At 37.5% G+C, this 20,248-nt stretch overlaps 1 protein-coding gene across 2 annotated transcripts in view; it reads right to left on the reverse strand.

The window, feature by feature from the left end:
• Positions 1 to 20,248, reverse strand: part of IARS1 (isoleucyl-tRNA synthetase 1) — a 113,750-nt gene that overhangs the window by 50,108 nt on the left and 43,394 nt on the right. For both annotated transcript variants that reach the window (XM_049826141.1, XM_049826139.1), the window contains exons 15-17: positions 9,753 to 9,879; positions 4,755 to 4,828; positions 4,202 to 4,396 (exon numbers count right to left, since the gene is read on the reverse strand). In XM_049826141.1, coding sequence (XP_049682098.1) covers positions 4,202 to 4,396; positions 4,755 to 4,828; positions 9,753 to 9,879 — 396 coding nt within the window. The remainder of the gene's footprint in view (positions 1 to 4,201; positions 4,397 to 4,754; positions 4,829 to 9,752; positions 9,880 to 20,248) is intronic.

The following is a 20,248-nucleotide window of genomic DNA, read 5'->3' on the forward strand; positions in this document are numbered from 1 at the left end:
CTCAGCAATGAGGCACCTTAGTTGATGACAGTTACAAGACTGTCTTTGAGATCCTGTGATCCACTGGTTTACACACCATTCTGACAACTCTTCTCATTCTTTTTCAAATTATCCTTTTTAAAAAATTCACCTCATTCACTCTGAATATTTTAGAAGTGTCTCTCTGTACCTTATTTTTGAAATACCTTGTCCACAGACACATTTGTTTGACAACTTCGACTGCTCTGCTGCTTCATCTTCCATTCACCAAATCTCAAGTCTGCTTCTAGTTATGTCCTTGCAGATATATAGCTGTCAGCCAAAACAAAAGTAAAAAAACCCCTAACACCACAAAGACAGAAGTCTACTTCTTTGCTCTTCTTCCCTCCTCTTCCACTCCCCCCAAAAGGGAGAAAGCATTCCCTCGCCTGTTTTCTCCCTTCTTGAACAATTGTGGGCAAATCCATAATCCTGTGGTTCATGCCAAAAACCTTCAGCTGTGAATTCCCTGTAGGCCACCACATTCTGACCATGACTATAAATCCTGTTGCATCTCCCTATATACAATCAGAGATAGAGCTTTTCCTGCCAATCTGTCTGGACTGCCAGTCTTGCAACCCAACTACTGTAACGCCTTTTCCTTCCAGCCTCAACAAATATAATTCAGCTCTTTCTCATACCCACACAGAAAGTCATGAAAAAGATCACTCTTCTAGCTCATCACCTAAGTCACATTAATTTTCCCCTTGTCTCCCTTGACTTTCTCCCCTTCTCTATCGAGTCAAACAGAAGCCACCAGATTTCCACCCCGAGCCTTCCACCACCTACCAGTCCTCATTTCACGTCAGCTGCAGAATCCACCCTGACACAAGACCTGTCTCCATTCTGGATCTTAACACTCTATACAGAATGCTTCAAATAAAAATCACATACTATGCTCCTAACACTTCAGAACTCACTCACCAGCTTGTTGTTCACTTAGGCCTATCATGATATAGCGCTGTCATACTAGTGGAAAGATAGATGTGTCTTCTTTTCAAGATAACCTCATTTTTTCCAAGACTTGGGAAAGGTAACTAAAAGCCTAACAGTTTTAGTATAAGAATCCTTCTTAAGAACAGCCTGAGATAGCTTTACCTTTTACCAAAAAAAACCTACCACCTCACATCTTAATTCCTTTTTTCTTTCACAAAACAGAAGTGCTCTTTTGCAAATCACAGAACAGTAGCTGTTATCAAAGCCCCAGCTCATTAACAGGCATAAGCACCATGGGAAAGGTATAAGCATCATGTATTGAGGCAAGTGTTGCGGTATTCCACCCACAAACAGATGAGACTGACTTGGGTATGGCGAAGACTTACAGTAACTCTTACGCTGATGTTAAAAACAAAAAGCAATCGATTCAAGATTGCAATGTGAAAGTCTCCGTTTGCACATTGCCTACAGTACACAACACAAGTGGGTGGGCTCAGACTGAAGCACAGCGGGTGTATGTCTACAACCACAGAGTCACCGCTGGCATTAGCATCAGCTTGGACTTCTCCTGTGATTTTTCCAAAGCCCATCTTCAGTTGCATTAGTGAGATGATTCAGTTCGGCCTACTAAGGAAAGGGAAAGAAGCTGCTTATCCAGAGGTTACATTTACTATTTAAAAAAGAAAATAACATTATAAAGCAGAAACACGATAGCGGATCTGGATGTTGCACTGCACTCAAGTTTAGGTTAATATCATACTATAAAAAGGCCAACTTGTGTAAAAATTACAAACGCATTCTTTAATGGCACTAGAGAGCTTCACTGGATGCATATGAGATCAGACTTATCTTTTCATCTGTCATGTCTCCCACACATGCTTCAAAGGATAGCACTAAAAGAAACACTGCAGTAAGTGTGTGTGACACATACTAATCCACTGTGACATCCCAATCTCAAATAGCTAAACCCTGAAACCTGAAATTATTCATTCCTCCTACATTTTTTCAGGAACTGTAACTACCAGGAATAGATTTTGTATCCAGATAAAAATCCAAAACCACTTTTAATTCTGTTTAACTTTTATAATTCAGTAGCTCCCTTGCACAGTGTAAGAATGACTACATGTTGTTCAATGTTTTTAGTTTGCTTTCATTTTTTGGCATCTAAATTACAATAAATGCTCTTTTATCTTTATAAAATGTAGCAGGGAGAAAATCAGTTTCTGACCATGCCTTTTGCATGCGTTTAATATGTCTTTATCGTGTTTTATTTGTCTCTTTCCCTAAAAAAATAAAAAAAGGCACAATTTTCAAATTTTTTTCAGATAGAAAGAATTAAAAAAAGAGGGAAAACTAAGTTTTTAATTCTCCTTTCATGAGCATAACGAACAGTGTTGCAGAGAGACCAAGACATGGAATCACTAGTGTTACAACTTTTCAAGCTATTTTTCTCCATTCCTTCTTTGTTCCAACCCAGTACTAGCCTCCCCCAGTCCCCAAAGCACAGCTGCTGCAGAGTAAGAAGTTCTTCTCCCAGATAAACAAAACATATCACTTGCTTCAAGATGAAACAGGTATTATTTAAATATAGTATATAACAGTCCATTTTGTAGTTAATATTTCCCAAATTAGCTTTAGTCAAATTAACAGTGCTGTATCTGCATGCTACACACAACAGTAAAGAAAAAGTAAATGAGGAAACATAGGGTTCACTGTACCTACTGGATCCAACCCTGCTTGAAGAGCAGCAAGAACAAAAGAGTGACCTGCAAATGAGATCAGTATGCCCCTCTGCTGCTGGGTTTCATGCTACTCTACTTAGTTGCATACTAACACTGAAAAGCACCATGACTAACAGGCTGTAATACACAACTGTGGAGAGCACAAAGTTAAAGATCAACACAAACAGATGGCAAAACAAAGACTACTTTTGGCGGGGGAGGGGGGGGGCGGGAAATCACTATACATGTAAAGAGGTCAGTTTTAACCGAGTTCACCAGGTTGCCCTAATTCTGACCTATGCTTTGAGGACCCATTACAAATATTATGCATAGCACTAACTAGGTAAGGCGCAGGTATATTCTGAAAACTATTTAAAATGCCATAAGGAGTCCATGTTACACTAAGTGAGACTTAAGTGGTCCCTGCCTAACCGGCAAACTTGCAAATATAACTTCTGTTTTGAGGACTGAGATAATTTTTTTGCATCGCAAGTACGGGGTTGCAAAGTGAAGACACTTTTCACTATATTCATAAAGCTTATTTTTATTTAGCGTCATGCCTCAAATGTTTCCTTGCTCAAGCCTCCTGGTTTTGAGAGTCTGTATAAACCTTGATCTCATCTTGACAAACACACAAAGGCTGACCTCTCACTGCTTTGTTTGGGCTCGTTGGTTGTTTCGTTGGGGGAATAGAGGAGTGGGCAAAGGGGGGTGCCAACTATGCTCCAGAGGAATTTAGTTTATTTAACTGTAATAACTCAAGCTACTGGATGGAAGAGTTCTACTTGCACACAGTCAAATGTACTGATCTAGAAAACACAAATTCATCTTAAAAATCTGTCAGTTTTCACAGCCAATCTCAAACTTCAAAAATAGAATAAACACTTAAAAATGCCAAAATTAAAACTGTATGTATGCATGCATGTATGTATGAGAACATTACCCAGAGAAAATCTTAGAGAAAAATTTTCATCAATGATTGAAAAGCATTTATCCAGAGAGGAACCAAATAAGCAGATGAAGTTTGCAGTTAGAAAATTTCATTTTTGTAAACTATAAGATCATAACAATATAAGGTTTGACTTAATTTGTTTTTTCCCCACTCATATAAACCCAAAATTCTAATTTAATCTAGGGGGCAAAAATTACTAGCTTATACGTTGGCTTGAAATCCTCAAAGAATTGACTTCCATTTCAACTGACTCAATTGCTGTTCTGTTTCTAATAGAGAACTCAAGTCCTACGATCATTCAGCTGCTGAATTCTGAGATTGAATTGCTGAGATTCTTCCTTACCAGGCCAAAGATCTGCCCTATTACCTAATGATGTTTTCCACAAGAGCCAAGAAGATTGCTTGCTAACATGTCATCTTTCTACAACATTTTTGTCACCAAGCTTTAGAATACTTTGCATTTTACTGAAAAAAGATAACATACGCTTATCTATACAACATTAAAGGATCATCCAGATGTAATAGTGTTAGACGCAGGGCAGTAATATCATATAATAAAGTGGCAGAAAATTACCATCCTCGGGTTTGGTCAATGCCTTCAGCAATGAAGTCAGCAGGGAAAGCGTCTTCAAGTTCTTTTTTGTTTTCAAATGGATAATGGACTTGTGCGTAAGGCATGCTTCCGCTCTCAAACCAGCAATCAAAAACTTCAGGGACCCGGTGCAGTAAGCCCTTGCCACAACGTGAAGGGATAGTTAGATGATCAATACTATGGGAAAGAAAAAGATTGACAAATTCTAAACAACAAGAATTCGCACAAAAAGTTAATGTTACACTTGCACATTAGTTATGACAGGAGTTTTAGTTTTAATTTTAATGATTCTTCAAAAAAGGTCAGCATTTCCTTTGACAATTTTTATCACTTAAAGCTGTTTTAGAGATTTTTTTTGTATTAACAGCACCCAAGACAGAAGAAAGGACAATTTATACATGTTAATCACAAGTCCTCTTACTACTTTTCTATTTTCCCTAAATCTGTTTCCCTAGGTTTGGGCAAAAAAAACCCTAGTACTTTTAATGTCTGCTCAACTATTTTTAATAACTAGTTAACAGACTCTGTAACTGACCTTTCTCGATGGAGATCAGTGACTTTCACTCCAGACAGTTCTTCCAATTCTGCCATTGAACCAATACAAACTACCTGTAAGAGACACTCAAGAAATTTAGTCAGTTATGTGCACACAGTAGCAATTTTTTTTAACATTAGACAGGAGATTTGTAGGTCAGTCAGTATTGTCTAAAGTAGCTGAAAAACAACAAAAATTTTGTACAAGGTTCCCTTCTTCAGTCTAACAAAGCAGCAAATTATGTTAGAGACCACTGGCCTGATTTAATACAATTCACGTCAGAATAAGCGGAGACTTTGAAGACCAAGCATGTTGTCAGATATCAAAAAAGGCGGAGTTTTGTTGTTTGGGGTTTTTTTCAAACAACCCACAACACAATCACCTCTGAAAGGTCAATGATCCTGACTTTCACACAGATAGGAGTTTCAGATCCCAGGTTGCTCCTCTGAAGCTAAGGTAAGCAACTAAATTGCTCATAATTGAGTGTAAGAGCTCTATCCCAGGTACACTAAACTGTTCATATTAATGGCATCTTATTTAAAGTGAAAAAAGGTGTCACAGCTAACAACAGGTTGTTAAGAAAGGTACAGACTTGTCTTGGTTTTATTGCATCCACATGCTAAGAAAAAAGCAAAAAGTTTCAGCAACAGCCTTGCATTGATGTCATGAAATGTTCATGAAACAAATTATTCTGCAAAGCCGTATGTAGGAAAGAAGGAGAAAAGCAAAGCTTTCTTTGCTTTACATGTTAATCAAGTTTAACCCTCCCATAGCCTTATGGCCCTCTCTCATCTGGGAGGATTCAGGAGCCACGAGCTGCAGTACAAGTCTGGATTTTAGAGATCCAGTCCCACATGCTATCAGTCCAATTTAGAATTGCCATGGAAAAAACTGGGTTTTGCAAGATCTGACAGGGAAGGAGTTAAATGTACCAACATAAAGAAGCTCTAAGTAGGCTAGACTTTTTTCACATAACTTTCTAAGTTGCTCTTAGGCTATAATAAAGTCAGAGTACCGCTCAATTCCTATAGCTAGTCTTAAATATATGCATATGTATACACAGAGAAATTGTGACTAACAAAAAGGTTTTGGTGTATCCAATTCTGAAAAACTGTCATGAATTACAGAGAAGATAGAAACTCAGTCTGATTTGGGTTTTAAGCCATGATTTTCCTAGTCTGATTCAACTGCTGATCTGTATTACTAACCACCATCTTTTATTGTTAAAGTACTTCTGAAATGTAATTTTTTCATTACTTATCTATTTGTCTTATTTTTCTACAGGAAGTAAAGCATTACAATGACTATGATAGTTAAGTACAACAGCGTGCAGTTCACATAGCAAACCGCACTGGGGGATTGATCCCAGTTGAAAATAATGCCTTTAGCAACAAACTATTTTTAACCCAGATCTGTTCTTCATTCACCGTGTGGCCCCATATGCAATCGTACAAGCTCAAGTGAGCAGGCAGCAGGTGCTTCGCTCAGCACTGCTGGCAGAAGAAAAGGTTTTAATAGCAGCATGGGTAAAAAACACCCTCGGATACACCGATTACTTCATCTTCACTAACCTTAATATCCGAACAGTCTTTCACACTATGCTCTGGGTTAAAAGCTCCCCATTAGTTGTTGCTTTTTGAACCAAGCATTTCAGTACTTAAGTAAAATTCCAAGTACTGGATGCATCTGCAGCACTGCAGCGAGACGCAATAACCCCAAGTCCACATGAAAAATCCAACAGCCAGCAGAGGAATGCCAGACACCACCATGCTGAATAAGACTGCCTCCGTCCAAGTCAGAAGGATGGAGCTACTCAGTCCCAAGGGTAGCTCATTAGATACTTGAAGGCAAGAGAACAATACAGCAAGTAGATGCTAATCAAATCCGATCCCTCATTAGGCCACACCCACTTGTTTCTGCAATGAACAAAGTGGTGTATGCTCTCAAATTAAAGCTCTTGCTTTGGATACATTTCTTCAACAGCGGTGTCTACTTTAGTAGCCTGGCCCCTTTCCCTACAACTCACTTGTGCCTCCTCCATTTTATTTTTTCAGCCACATCAATTACACAACCAGCTGTATCAACATTTAGTAGCAGACAGTAGAGACTGAAATAAATAGGCTGGGACTGGGGGCTGTTCAACCCTGTTTCAGCACGACTGAGACCTAACGTGACATCAGAGATCAAGGCTAAATACTTCTAACAAAATGAACATTAGTATTATGTCTGGGATTATCCATGTAAATAGGAAGAATAAAGCCACCCGGCAGTATTCATGGACCTCAATGTTCCTGTGACATAGTCCTGCAGTCCCTATTAAATAAAAATATTTGCATATATTGGTTTGTCATTTCAGCTCTGTTAAGTACCTATAACGAAGGAGTAAGGAGTGTTCATAGGAAGAAAGAAGTCCATGTAGTGTATCAATATATCAGCACGACATTCTGGGATCTTTAAAAAACATCTTCTGAATAGTAATCAGTAAAAGAAAGGACTGCTAAGGGCAGCTAAAAGTGGCATTCTTAATGCAGACTTAAAGCAGACCAGACACAGACCTAGAGAAGTTCCCTCACCCTTCAGGAGAGCACAGCCAGAGTCCTCTTATTCCAAATCTGTTATGCAAGACCGAGTGCACCAAAACAAGCAGAGGGTTAACAGTTTACGTGAGTGACAAGCAATGAAACCATCGGAGAATTTCCGTAACATCACTGAATATTTACTACTATAAATCTGTATGCAAGTCCTGTAAAATTAGCCTATGTCCTCTTTATCAACTTGGGTGCTCTATTAAAAAATGTTATTATCTAATCCAAATGAGATGTGTTCTTCCACTGAGGAAATTATTGAGATTTGAGAGCTTAAAATGATAAACTGTCTGCAAAAATATGGCAATAAACACAAGCTTCAAAATTTGACTTCCATTATGCGTCTCTACCTGATAATTATGCTAAAATAAAACTAAAATAAAAGCTAAAATAAAACTGTGGGAAACCAGATATTGATTTGTAATAAAATTCACTTTAATACCAATTAATTCACCTTACTGTATATTAAATAAGGAACTGTTATTACTTCTCCAGGATTTAATATGCATAGCATAATTGCATGCGACAAAGTGTTCTTTTGAGAACAAGACATGAAGAGGAGGCTTTGCAATTTCACATGGCACTAGGCTGCAGTAAAACTGAAGGAAATTTTGAGTGAGTATTATTTCTATATGAGAGCAGATGTCACTCGGGCCTTAAGTTCCACATCAGTTCCAATGGTATTTAATTTTCAAGCTATATCCCATGTGCATAAAGAGAGAGTGAATATTAAAAAAAAAAAGAACTAACTGAAATTTAACATGGTCCAGAAGCCATACTCAACTATTGAAGCATGACATTCAGGCTCTAGAGTAAGCAGAAATGTATAACATCTACTGATAAAAATAATAGATCTGTTGGTATTTCTATCATTATTCAGAATGCCAAGCCCTAAGGAATATTTGCAGCTAATATCAAAGGAAAGGTCAATCTTCCAAGCTAGACATCATATTGTTATTAAAAACAAGCAAATCAAACCTAAAAAAACCCAACAAAAACCAAAAATCTGTACGTCCAGGAATACAGACATGGGGAAACTGAAGAGAAAATAAAATGTTATTAGAGGCAAGGAGTGGGAGTAATGTAACCTTTACACAATCTTTTTCAGCTGTAGAGTGAAGTCTTGGAATACTTTAGCACAAAACTGAAAGCCTTTTCTCCATCTAAAAAACCTGTTATACCAAACAAGGGACTTAATTTTTAACATCCATTCAAAATTTTTAGGTATAAACTATCAGTCTTTAAACTTTAACTGTTCTATGAGAGACAGAAGCAGTTGGTTTGCCAGTAATTTACAAACATGATCATAGCATACATAGAATTAAAATGCCAAGGCTTTCTCAGATACTTAAATCGTAATTGCAAGGAGTATCTCCCTCCCTCCTCCAATATCTCCCTGCCTATCAGCAAGATTTCCAATGAAGAGGAAATAAAAAATGCTTTATGGTGCACATCTAAGCAATAGTGCAGTTTAAGACAATAAAATACTTTTCTAGCACACGTTTTCTCCTAGTTGAGGTCTTCCACAACTAAAATGAAAAGTAAACTTTTTCAAATCAAGGGAGATAAAAAAAAGGCTTGGGGTATCGCCATCAGTATTTACGTTCCATGGACACCCTGCCATTGATTACCATTTCCTATTTCCAGCACGAGGAAGAGTTATCATACAAGTCTAATGGAACTAACCCACACAGGGAAAAAACCCAAAGAACAAAACAAACTCCAAACAACCCCAATTTTATCTTCAGAAACAGTTTTAAAACTTGGTGTTTGACACTTAGAAAACAGCAGTCATCAAAACTGTGTGAAGTATTCACTTGTGCAGTTAGCTTTATGCTACCAACTGCAGGGTACCTTGCAACTTCAAAAACCTCATTTCTAGTATTCCTATTATACACTTTCATCATTCCACTCGATTCACATATTTACAGTCTGTTACATTCACATTTGTAGCACTACAAATATATACTTCCACTGTTCTACTATGATGGGCTTGCTTTTACACCTTCAGCAATTCATTCGGCTTGAAGTAACCAACCATCAGAATTTCAAAAGCAGACAAAAAGGACTGAGTAAAAAAATCTCTTCTTTCCATTTTCTCACTGCATTTGTTACTTCGATTAGATTTATCATCACTGCAAATTCTTCCAGGAAAGATAAGATTAATTCTAATATAAAAAACAAGAAAAATTACTTGCGGTTTTCAAGCAAAAGTGAAGAAAGCATGTATGGGCACAGAAATGCATGCATACATATGCGTATATCTATAACCTATTATAGATATACGTATAATGTCAAGACGTATTAATAGAACTTCAGACTGCAGCAGCCAAAGATATAACAGCCTATCAAAATAAGCAAACAACATATACAGACAGGCTTTTCTGTCAACTGAAAACTTTTGTTTTCTTACCTCTTCAAAATCGTCACTGACCCACAAAGGGATGGGTGTTCCCCAGTACCGGTTTCTAGATATAGCCCAATCTCGTGCATCTTTAAGCCAGTTCCCAAAACGTTTCTCCCTCACAAAATCTGGAACCCTGTTCCAAAAATACAAAAAGCATTCTTTTATCACTACATTCCACTTACAAGAAAGCTAGTAAGAACGCTTATATTTTAATTCATCCACAAAACAAGTTGATTTCAGCATATTGCATGAATTGGAGCACATTCAGTACTGGCTACTGCAAAGCCTACAGACTTGCTGCCAAAGACATGACACCATTTCTTCTGCCTTTCTTTGATCTTCAGGTAAGCCATAGAAGTGAAAAATACCATGTTCATTTTACTCTAAAGTAACTCAGTAAAAATACGTGCAACATACAATAGATTCATTAAGGATGAAACAATGGCCAAAAATCCTCAGGATAGTCCACCACTGTAGGGTTATGGCTAAGGGTGGACAACAATACTACTGCTTTATTTTACATAAAGAAAAAAACCACTAGTTACTGATTTGGGTGCTGAATGAAATTACAAAGTTTCAAAAGCCTGCAGTAATAGCATCAAAAGGCACCATGCATTATGCATGAGCATCCGGGTATCTGCACATTACTTTTAGACTTTCAGAATAAAGAAATCTCAGGTTGATAGCTCCTACAAAAAAGCCTTTTCACGCTATTTATCATCTCCACTTTTAATTCTCCCATTAAAAAACAAAACACACACACCCCCAAACACAAAACCACATCAATGCTTGCTAAAAACTCATTCTGAGCACTAATGGGATCTGAGGGATGTTAAAGACAAATTTTCATCATATGAAAGTGTCTTAGAGCTCCAAGGCTAACATCAGAATCCGATACCTAGCAAGTTTCCTGGATATGCTCAATGGCCTGATGGCTGATTAGGAAGCAATTGTGTTCTCCTATGATGTAAACAAATAATTAACTATTTATACAAGGATTATACGGCAGGTGAGGAAAAGCAATGGGTTTTGAGGTCAACAGTAGACTCCCATCATGCCTAAAGGTGCATTAAAAAAGCCCAACCTCAGATGAAACTCACAGGAAAAATAACCTTAAGACAGTGTCATAGATGCACAGAAGCTGTGAATGAACAGCTAATAATAAAAATTAACTCTAGAATTGAGTTATTGAGCAAACCACGGCAAGTTTTTCGGGGTTTGTTTTGCCAGTGTAACTAGAAGGGCCCTTCCCAAAGTTTGAGCTGGGTTTAGAAACCCAGAGTTTCTAAAGGAGGAGCAGCCAAACTACAGAAAACATATGGTCTCTTCTACCTTTTTTTTTTTTTTTGAAGCTCTTGGTCCATTTTTAATCACAGATCAGCCCCAAGAGCAACAAAGATAAAAGAATCCTTTAGAGCAAAAATTAAAGGAATCGATTCACATGACAGACTAAGGTAGGACTTGGCCCTGCAGAGGGAGATTTGTGAAGTGTGAGCATGCCTCAAAAATCTACTGATGAAAATGAAAGCTACTGTCTTTTAAAAGTTTTACCCATGATGACGCCACGTGGAGATCTGAAGGCTTCTTGATGCCTATGTCTCAGGTGGCTAAAAACTACCAGTAAAAGACTCACTAAATATCAGCTCAAAGTTTCACAGCTTCACTAGTTATTTCCAGATTTACTTTCAGCTGCAAAGTTATCTTCTGTAACATTTCTTAAACAAGAATTTAATATAAAAAAATACTTTAAACAAACTCAGTGACCAATGTTTCGCATGACTTCTGTATCCCTGCTTTGAAATTTAGAAATGTATGCAGGCTTTTGCAATTTGTTTTAGAGTGGGACTCATTACTATTAACTTTTTGTGGTGACCTTAAGAGACCCTCTCTCCAAACACAAGTGGAAACTGTACAAAGATCATTAGCATTTGCCTAACATTCCACTAATGTGGAAAACTTCTCTTTACATCACTCCTAAACAAGTTTCCGTTTTTCAGAAGCTGTTAGACACTGATTAGCTGAAATTATTAGTCCCATTTAACATAGCTAGAGGCTGAAACAATCCCCCAATGACATTAAAATGCTAAGAGTTTCGACTGCCTCCTCAAAACATGCATGAAAAATTAATTTTATCCCCAACGTGGACATTAACCACAAAAATGTATGTGGTGCGATCTCTCTCTCTGAACTACGAAAGCATATCATTTACCTCTTCCGGTAAAATCGTCTGACCCTGCTGTCACTTTTTAGTGGAACATAAAACACAAACCACTTCATCTACTACGAACCACATCTGCAACAATGATTTATGGCTCTTTAGAGGTACAATACAGAAATAACACTGACACAGCCATCAAATAAAATAAAAAGAGCCTGTATCTCAAACACATTTTAAGCCCATCACTCAAAGAAAGTGTTACTTAAAACAGTCGGTTCTTACCACCACACAGATGCTGCCCATAGATGCTACCCAGATACCGAACAGCAGATACGGCCTCCGACTGGGAACAAGCTAGAGGAGGTACCTGCAGCACAGAACAGCCTTGCCAGCCACACAGTTCAAGGCTGGAGCCTGTTTCTTTTATTTAGTCTCACTAATTTAGCTACAGATATCTCAGTCCGACACTTCTGACTTACCTACATATCATAAGGAAACAAAAAAAAAAAGGTGCCTTATAAGCACCTTCTATTTAAATATTTCACTAGGCTGGGAAGACAGAACAGAGTATACTCAACAACATTGTTATCAACACCTGATCATTGTGTTACACCAACTCCAGGTTAGTGTTTCTATAGGGGTTTTTTCCATTTCTTTTTAATCCTCTTCTCTTAGATATTTCCTCGGTATACTTCTCTGGTTAAATTTCAATAAAGATAACATCCTGCCCCAGGTATATATTATTAGTTAAGGAAGCATTTTTTACTCTTCCATCTATACAAAGCAATGATTTCTTAAATTTGCATAAAAATAGTTTGGTTTATGCAATTAAGGAGAGCGAGGACAGCCTGAGGAATGCTGCCCTCTGGTGAATTCTGCTCCCTTTTCTCCCATGCAGTAACTGAAGAAACTCGGCCTCACCCCAAGACTACACTATACTGTGTTTAATCTATCAGCCCACAGTCTTCCTAATAACTCCCAGTTAATTTTCCCATCTGTATACCAAAGTACATTGCAAACAGAATTGTGACTTTGATAAGACCGTGACAAAACTATGGATCACTACTGACGCTGGTCCTTAGCTTTCAGACAATTTTGGGCTGTGTTAAACACCGCTTGCCTAAACCCAGAAGCTGACAGTCCCCTGAAAGTTAACGGCTGCACAGTTTGCCAAACGCTGACCTCTGTGCATCAAAACTGCCCTCACAGCAAGGATATTTAGAAGCTTTAAAAAGAATAAAAGAGACAAAACAAAAGCAAGGCCACCCACATAAATATTCCTATTCTACAACACAAAGATATATGAAAAAAGCCCTTTCCCACATGCCAATACACATGCTTTTCACGTTTAAGCAGGTCTCCATCACAAACCCCCTTCAGCTTGAAAGCACAAATTTCAGTTTTATGCTGGTCACCACTGAATTTGCAGTTGGGTGTGACAAGCAAGGTGACTAGTGCTACAGCCCATTTAGAGCAACCCACTGCTAATAGCACCGAGTGGATTCAGATCTCAGAAAAGGTCAAGCTCCAGCATCAAATAGTTCCACAAAGTTGCAAGTGAAATCAAAGCAGCAACTTCTCTCCTAATGCAATCCTGCTGCAGCTCCTAAAACTGTGCTGTTACTCCTAAAACTCTGCTGTTAGGAACAGGTTTTTTTATTTCTCAACTGGCCTACAATTTGTGTTGGTTTTGACCTTCAAATTTTTCTGCAAAATGACACAGATAGGATATCATACTTCTTTCTCAAACATTTAGCAAGGTTAAGGAGACTGCTGTCTCAGCAGGTTATGAAGCTCTTGATTCATGTGTGTAGAATAGTGTGGGATAATAGCTATTTCTACTTTCTTGGCACCCAGGATAGTGCGCTAAATAAACTTCGGGATGCAGACGTTTCAGCAGTTGGAAAGTTCAGGGAACTGAACTTCACAACACAAAGGAATAAATATTGATTTGTCAAATCATAAATTAGGAAGATTTTGAATGGAAGTACATCAGTTTCAACCTGTTTGAATGCTAATTTCTATCTTATTCTCCCAACTTCAAAACTCCATCGTAACAAGTTAGAAATTATGAAAGTTATTAATTTGCTCCAAATTTGTATGTCCGTTTTTGACTCTTTATTCCTATTTTTTAATGCAGATTTGGTGTTTTGCTAAATTTATGCATTGCTAAGTCCTCTGCACAGTGAACTCCCACATCCTTTCTTAGTAGCTACCCATTTTCTTAGCATCTAAAATAAAAATTCCATTTGAGAAGCAAAAACAACCCATGAAGAACAAAACAAAATGCAGTACTTTAACAACATTTATTAGGTTATCACAACAGAATCTGTCATCTTTGCCTTCAAAGTCTATGTACCACTCAGCATCCAAGTCACACGAGCAAAGCGGGCATGGATTTGAAAATAGCAAATTAGCGACCATCTTCAATCACAGAGCATGAATGGGCGCAGTAACAGTAAGTTATCTGCTGAGCTAGTGAATTCTCATCACCAATTAATACCCAAGGAACAGCACCAATTAAAATCAGTGTATTTGCTTTCTGACTGAAAAAAAAAATTACATAATCCAGAAGGACACTTATTAAAGGGATTAAGACACCTGTTCCTTTTCTGTACATATATTTTGAAGTATCTCTCTTGTGATCATAACACAATTGCAAATACTGAATTCAACTTATTATTCCATTTCAAAGCTCGGATGTGCTCTGCATGACTCTGTGTCTTGGCTCACCTTGCCCTAGTCATGGATACGGGAATTCTGTCTCAAAGCAGTACTTTCCCTCTTTTCTGTAAACACAAACATCACTGCTGAAATAAACAGCTGTCAAAAACTGCCACAGCAGAAGCCTCACATGTTTTATCATCAATTTAACATTAAAAGCTGTTTAAGACGTTACATAAAGATATACTAATCCTTTCTCACTCTTCAACATTCTTCTCATCAGCTGATTTTATTCACTACAATCTTTGAAAAACCAGAGACTTCATGTATTGGGTAAGATTTACTTCATAATTACTAATTGAAGGAAGCTTTTAGCTTATGAATTGTTTGAAAAACAGTCCCATAAGAGTTAGACTATGAAGTTGATAAACAAACCACTAGCTTAAATAGTGTGAATTGAGAAATCTAATACTAGATTAACACACAGCACCTGGTATGTTTGGTTCTGAGAAGATAGTCCCAGTTCTATCCTTTCATTTAGCAACCTGGTAACTTTTTAAGTCACACCTGAAAGCAGGAATCACTTCTCTGCCTGGAAAGGAGGAAGTCATTCTTCCAGAAGATAGCCGAGTTGTAACAGCAAAACCAAAGCTGATTAAGTGGTTATCCCATGTAATTTAACTAAATATGTAGGGATTTATTTAAATTCATAGCATAACAGTTGGGTTTTTTTGTTTTAGGTGTAGAATTTTCTTCTTAAACATTAACCAATCCTTAGAAGACAAAGTCTTAAATTCCATTATGTTAATTTACTCTAATAACAAGCCTCCTTCAACATGCCCTCAAATTGATTTTTAATGGTTTTTAATTCAAGGAGATAAAATAAGCAACTACTCATGCCCTTTTGACACTCTAATTAGTGCCAATCTATATCATGGACCTAATTAAACATTGGGGAAGGCGGGAGGGACAAAAGGGGAAGAGAGAGGAAAGGTCAGCTGTTTGCAAAGCACGCAGAATTTCCACTGCAGCAGACTCTCTCCTCCTCAATTCAGGAAACCTTATTAGAATGGTGCATAACCATATATCCCACACAAGTTCAGGTTGCCTCCACCAGTGCAAGAGAATTTTCTGCTTATATGCAGCTTACATTTGCTAAATGAATAGTGCTTTCAATCATGTTGATATAGCAATGTTTTTCTTCACTCTTTTATCCTGGTTCCCATAGCAACAAACACTTTAGCGTGAGACTGCAATGCTGCTGCAGTCTGCATCATAACCCTGCCGTCAGCAGTGCACAGCTGCTTGACAAGTCAAGATTAAGTGAAGCCGTGACCTCCAATTCTTTGTTACGCTCCTATTAAAAAAATCCTGATATATTTTATTTGTATGACCCAGACACCATGCTAATTGCTATTAAAATTCTTAATCATACCAATGATGGCAAAAATCCCCGTGTCCTGAAGCCAGGGAGAAGTGACGCTTTCACTTCTCTTCTTTCTGCATAGTTTCCTTCAGAATATTCTAACATTTATAGTTACAAAGTACTTTTACACAGCATTACCACTTCGGATTCATTTCAATTTATATGTATAAATATGCCTGCATTCCAGTAACAGTGGCAGGCATTCAACATACTGCACATGCAGCTAGATTTACCAGCTGCCTAAGAATATGGTACGATAACTGCTTAGTGAACTGGCATTTGGAGTCTTCATTTAGTGAGGTATTACTTGGACCAAACAGCAAGCTTTTGATGACCATTCACTGGGACTGAAAAGATACCTGCTGTATTCATGACATAACTGGCAATCTCTGCTCAAAAGGCTTTGAGAGGAAACAGCAAAATTAGGACACGGCAGAACACAAGCCATCAAAATCAACTGGAACAAGCCTCAAAATTCACTTCTAATCCTCAACTATGTCTGATAAGAGCCAGTAATAAAATCTCCTGACTTACGCGGCTTTAAATTAGACAAACACAAAGCTAACCCTGCAGCAATTTTTTTTTTTTCACCTCCTACTGTAGGCAATGACACTAGTTCGAATTCTTCCTCGGGAAATGCTGCCATCTAGTGACTGCCCGTTGCTATACACCTCACAACCGCTACTAGACAGAAGACCGGATTTGTATTCACGTTTCCCGAGTAAGGAAAGCGCGATCGATGATTCAAAAAGAAGAGTTACAATTGCATAGTCATATTAAAGAAAGAAAAAAAAAGGGGGGGGGGGGGGGGAGGGATAGAAATACACACACACACACACGATGCATTTAAAACTGTTCAGATAAAACGTATTTATTAATGCTAACAAACTAGGAAAGAAAATACCCTATGAGACAGTCTAAAAAAAAAGTAAAAGGAGGAAAACAAAGGACTCAGTAACTGATTTTCCTCCATTATGCTACAATTCTGTTATGACTTAAATTCTGTTGCCCCTGCTACAGACTGGGATTTCTCATCTGGACAAAAATGACAAGTTTAGTACAACAAGCATTAAGCTTTCCATTGCGGATGGGCTCTGCAGCCCATCTTCAGCACACCCTAGCAGCCTTAGGGTTTACGATTCAAGATAGGCTTCATTTGTGATCAAATCACACCTTTCAGAAGGTGGGAGACAGTTTGCTGTTCAGCAAAGGCAGTGGCTGGTCGAAGATTAGAAAGACCAAGATCAAAAGCTTCTCAAAAGATTAACGTGTTTGACACACGTGAAGACACTGGGTCTGAGCGCTCATACAGGAACAGCAGGAATATGTGCAAAATTCACACTTTGTAAACCAGGAAATTCTCTTCTAGCAAGAAGGCCTATTGGATGTGTTCTGTGTGGTATTTTCAAATAAGAACTAGCAGTTCAAGTGATGAGAGGTAGAAAAGGATACCTTCAACTATGGACCTATACATCAAGCTCTTTACTACAATGCTTGCATTTTTCAACGCCAAGAAAATGCAAGAACAAAAGACTTGGCTTCTTTGAAGTCCCTTACTGTCTTTCGTCACCGCTTTCCTTCCACTGATGCTCATTTTTCCACTATACCAAGTGCTGTGCATCTTATGTAAGTAATGTCAGAACTGTGCAATAGTCTCTAACACTAGAAACTTGTCAACAGCTTGAGGTACATCTTTCAGGAGCTGCTGAAGGACAACTTTAAGTGAGGGAAGTTTTTAAAAAAATAAAAGTAAAAAAACCATAAAGAGTTCAAAGCTGGTATTTAAATACAAACTACACAGAACCTTTTCTATCGGCCCGCAAGTATAAAAATAATACATACATCGCTAGAACTGTAAGCTACAATAGTTTAGAAACATAAGTATAAATCGCACTAATTTACTCCTTACATTAACTTATAAATTTGTAATTTATACCAACTTTGAACTCTGTGATGATAGGAATTAGTGTTATATTATAAAATGGAATCTAAGGTGGCATGGTTTAGTTGCTTGTCTGTGGTTATATAGGAAATGCTCTTTCAACAAATCATTCTATAAGACAAGAGTTACAACAATTAAGACTGACATCCAGACCACTTACACCAGGGACCCAGCTGTGGTGCTGCATCTAATTATCCATATCAACATAACAGGAAACCACGGTCTGAATGGTACAACAGCTGAATTTGCCCCTCTTATCTCAAATACCACAGTATTTGGTATATCTCAAATACCAACCAGTATTAGGTTGTCTGAGTACGAAATAAGAGATACCCCCCCCCCTTTTTTTTTTATTTTTTTTTTTTATTTTAAATAATCTTTTCTGCCAGTGGTGTGGTAGAGTACATTAACATTCAGTAAGGGATCTTGGATTAAAGACTGAAACACAGCCTCTTAAGAATACTATTCCAATTCTTCATTTTCAGCAACATCCAGCACAAGTTACTTTCCACTCTGATCAGAATAAGGTTGGGAGAAAGAAGAGCATATTTTTTTTGGTTTCTGATTTTGCAAAAATGCTGGGACATTACTCATGTAATCATTCTTGAAAGCTATAGTTAAGTTCATTTTGAAAAATGAAGATACAGTTGATGGCTTTAATAATTTTGAATAAGTATGGCTTTATCAGTAGGCTAATTCATTAAAAAACTAATTAGAAATGCAATCAGGTTGCAAAGTTTGTCCAACTATGTTTAATCTATTTCATCAAAAAGGGTATCTATAAAGAGTGCAGCTATTCTTAAGGGACAATATACCTATCAGTCATTTATAGGAATAAAAAAAGCAATGCAGTCAAACTCATTTTGCAAAGGTTAATATAGTCTGAAAAGCATTTATCCCAAATTTTCTCATTTTCAGGACATGCTGAAGCCCCAGAGAGTCCAAAAATAAATTTTTAAAAAGCTAGGTATTATTCCTGTGACACTTTCAGAGACCAAGTCTCTTCAAAAGCAAAAATAAAAGTAGGTTTTGTGAAGGATGGAGTTCCCAAAATTTAAATAAATGAATACTGAAGAAGGTTAGCATTCTCTAAACCAGCTTAAGAAGTTACACCCCAAACAAAACTGACATCAGTGGAGAACATAGGAAGAAAACCTTAAAAGCAATGCCTTTTTCTTTTAAAAAGCCAGATTTTAAAAGCCATCTTTATGTAACAGAAGCCATCAAGTATTCAAACTAGTAATTATGAAATCACATACTGAAGATATGTATTAATATTATTTTACTAATCATTTGGTGATAATACATCTCTACTTGGAGCCATATTCCCTATAAAAAGATCCCTAAAATCTTTAAGACCGTACTGTTTTGAGAAACATCCTGAGGAATTCTGTTGAGATTCAAGAATTACCTAAAGGACAAATGGTTACTTTAATACCACAGCATATTGAATATTGCCAATTCATACATTCACCTCGTCTTTCCACCCAACCTTTGCAACCTTTGCTCTCACGTTTGGTTCCACTTGTATCTCCACTATTCAACACTTAGAAAAAGCACCACTTAAAACACAAATATGTAGATGAGGTAGGGTTCAAACTGTTTATTCATTCTTACTAATGTCTCCTGGACGAGTGGAGGTCACTTAGTTTCTTCTTAAAGCTTTCCTTCTGGAAAAGCAAAACTACCTCAAACATTCAAACACTTCCTTAATAGGATCATTACATTTTTCTTACATTTGTGTGAAAATTAAGTATGCAGGTCTACTGTCAGCCATCAAAACAGTAAAAGCATCTTGAGAAAGCTAATTAAAGCTAAGAACAAACACTTTCACCCCCTCTCCAGCTTATTTTCCCCCAAAGAAGGATCACAGTATGTTCTGTTATGGAAAACAGAAAGCAACACTTACTAATCTATAAAATCTTCTTACATATCCAGACTGGGCATGTGCTGATTAGCAAGCCAACGCTGCAGCATTTTTGGACAGTCTGTATCATGGATCACTAACTTTTCCCACATATTTCAATATTTACAGTGCTTGTACCACGTAAGCAGTTATGCAAAAGCTGCTCATGGAGAACTTAATTGCTAACTACTGTCCATGAAAAAACACAGCATAAGCTGTAATTGTTCACTGAAAACTGAGTCACCTTCTTTAAAATCATTTCAGTTGCTGAGCAGAGGCACAGTGGTAGAATCCCAACTCTCCTACAGTCCTCATACGGAAGGACTGAATGACAACTGAAACAGCACACAGTACAACTGAATGAGGCTGTAACCTCCACATTTTCCCCACCTGGTCTCAACTTCTC

Source organism: Accipiter gentilis, chromosome 23 (assembly GCF_929443795.1).
Source record: "Accipiter gentilis chromosome 23, bAccGen1.1, whole genome shotgun sequence".
NCBI lineage: Eukaryota > Metazoa > Chordata > Aves > Accipitriformes > Accipitridae > Astur > Astur gentilis.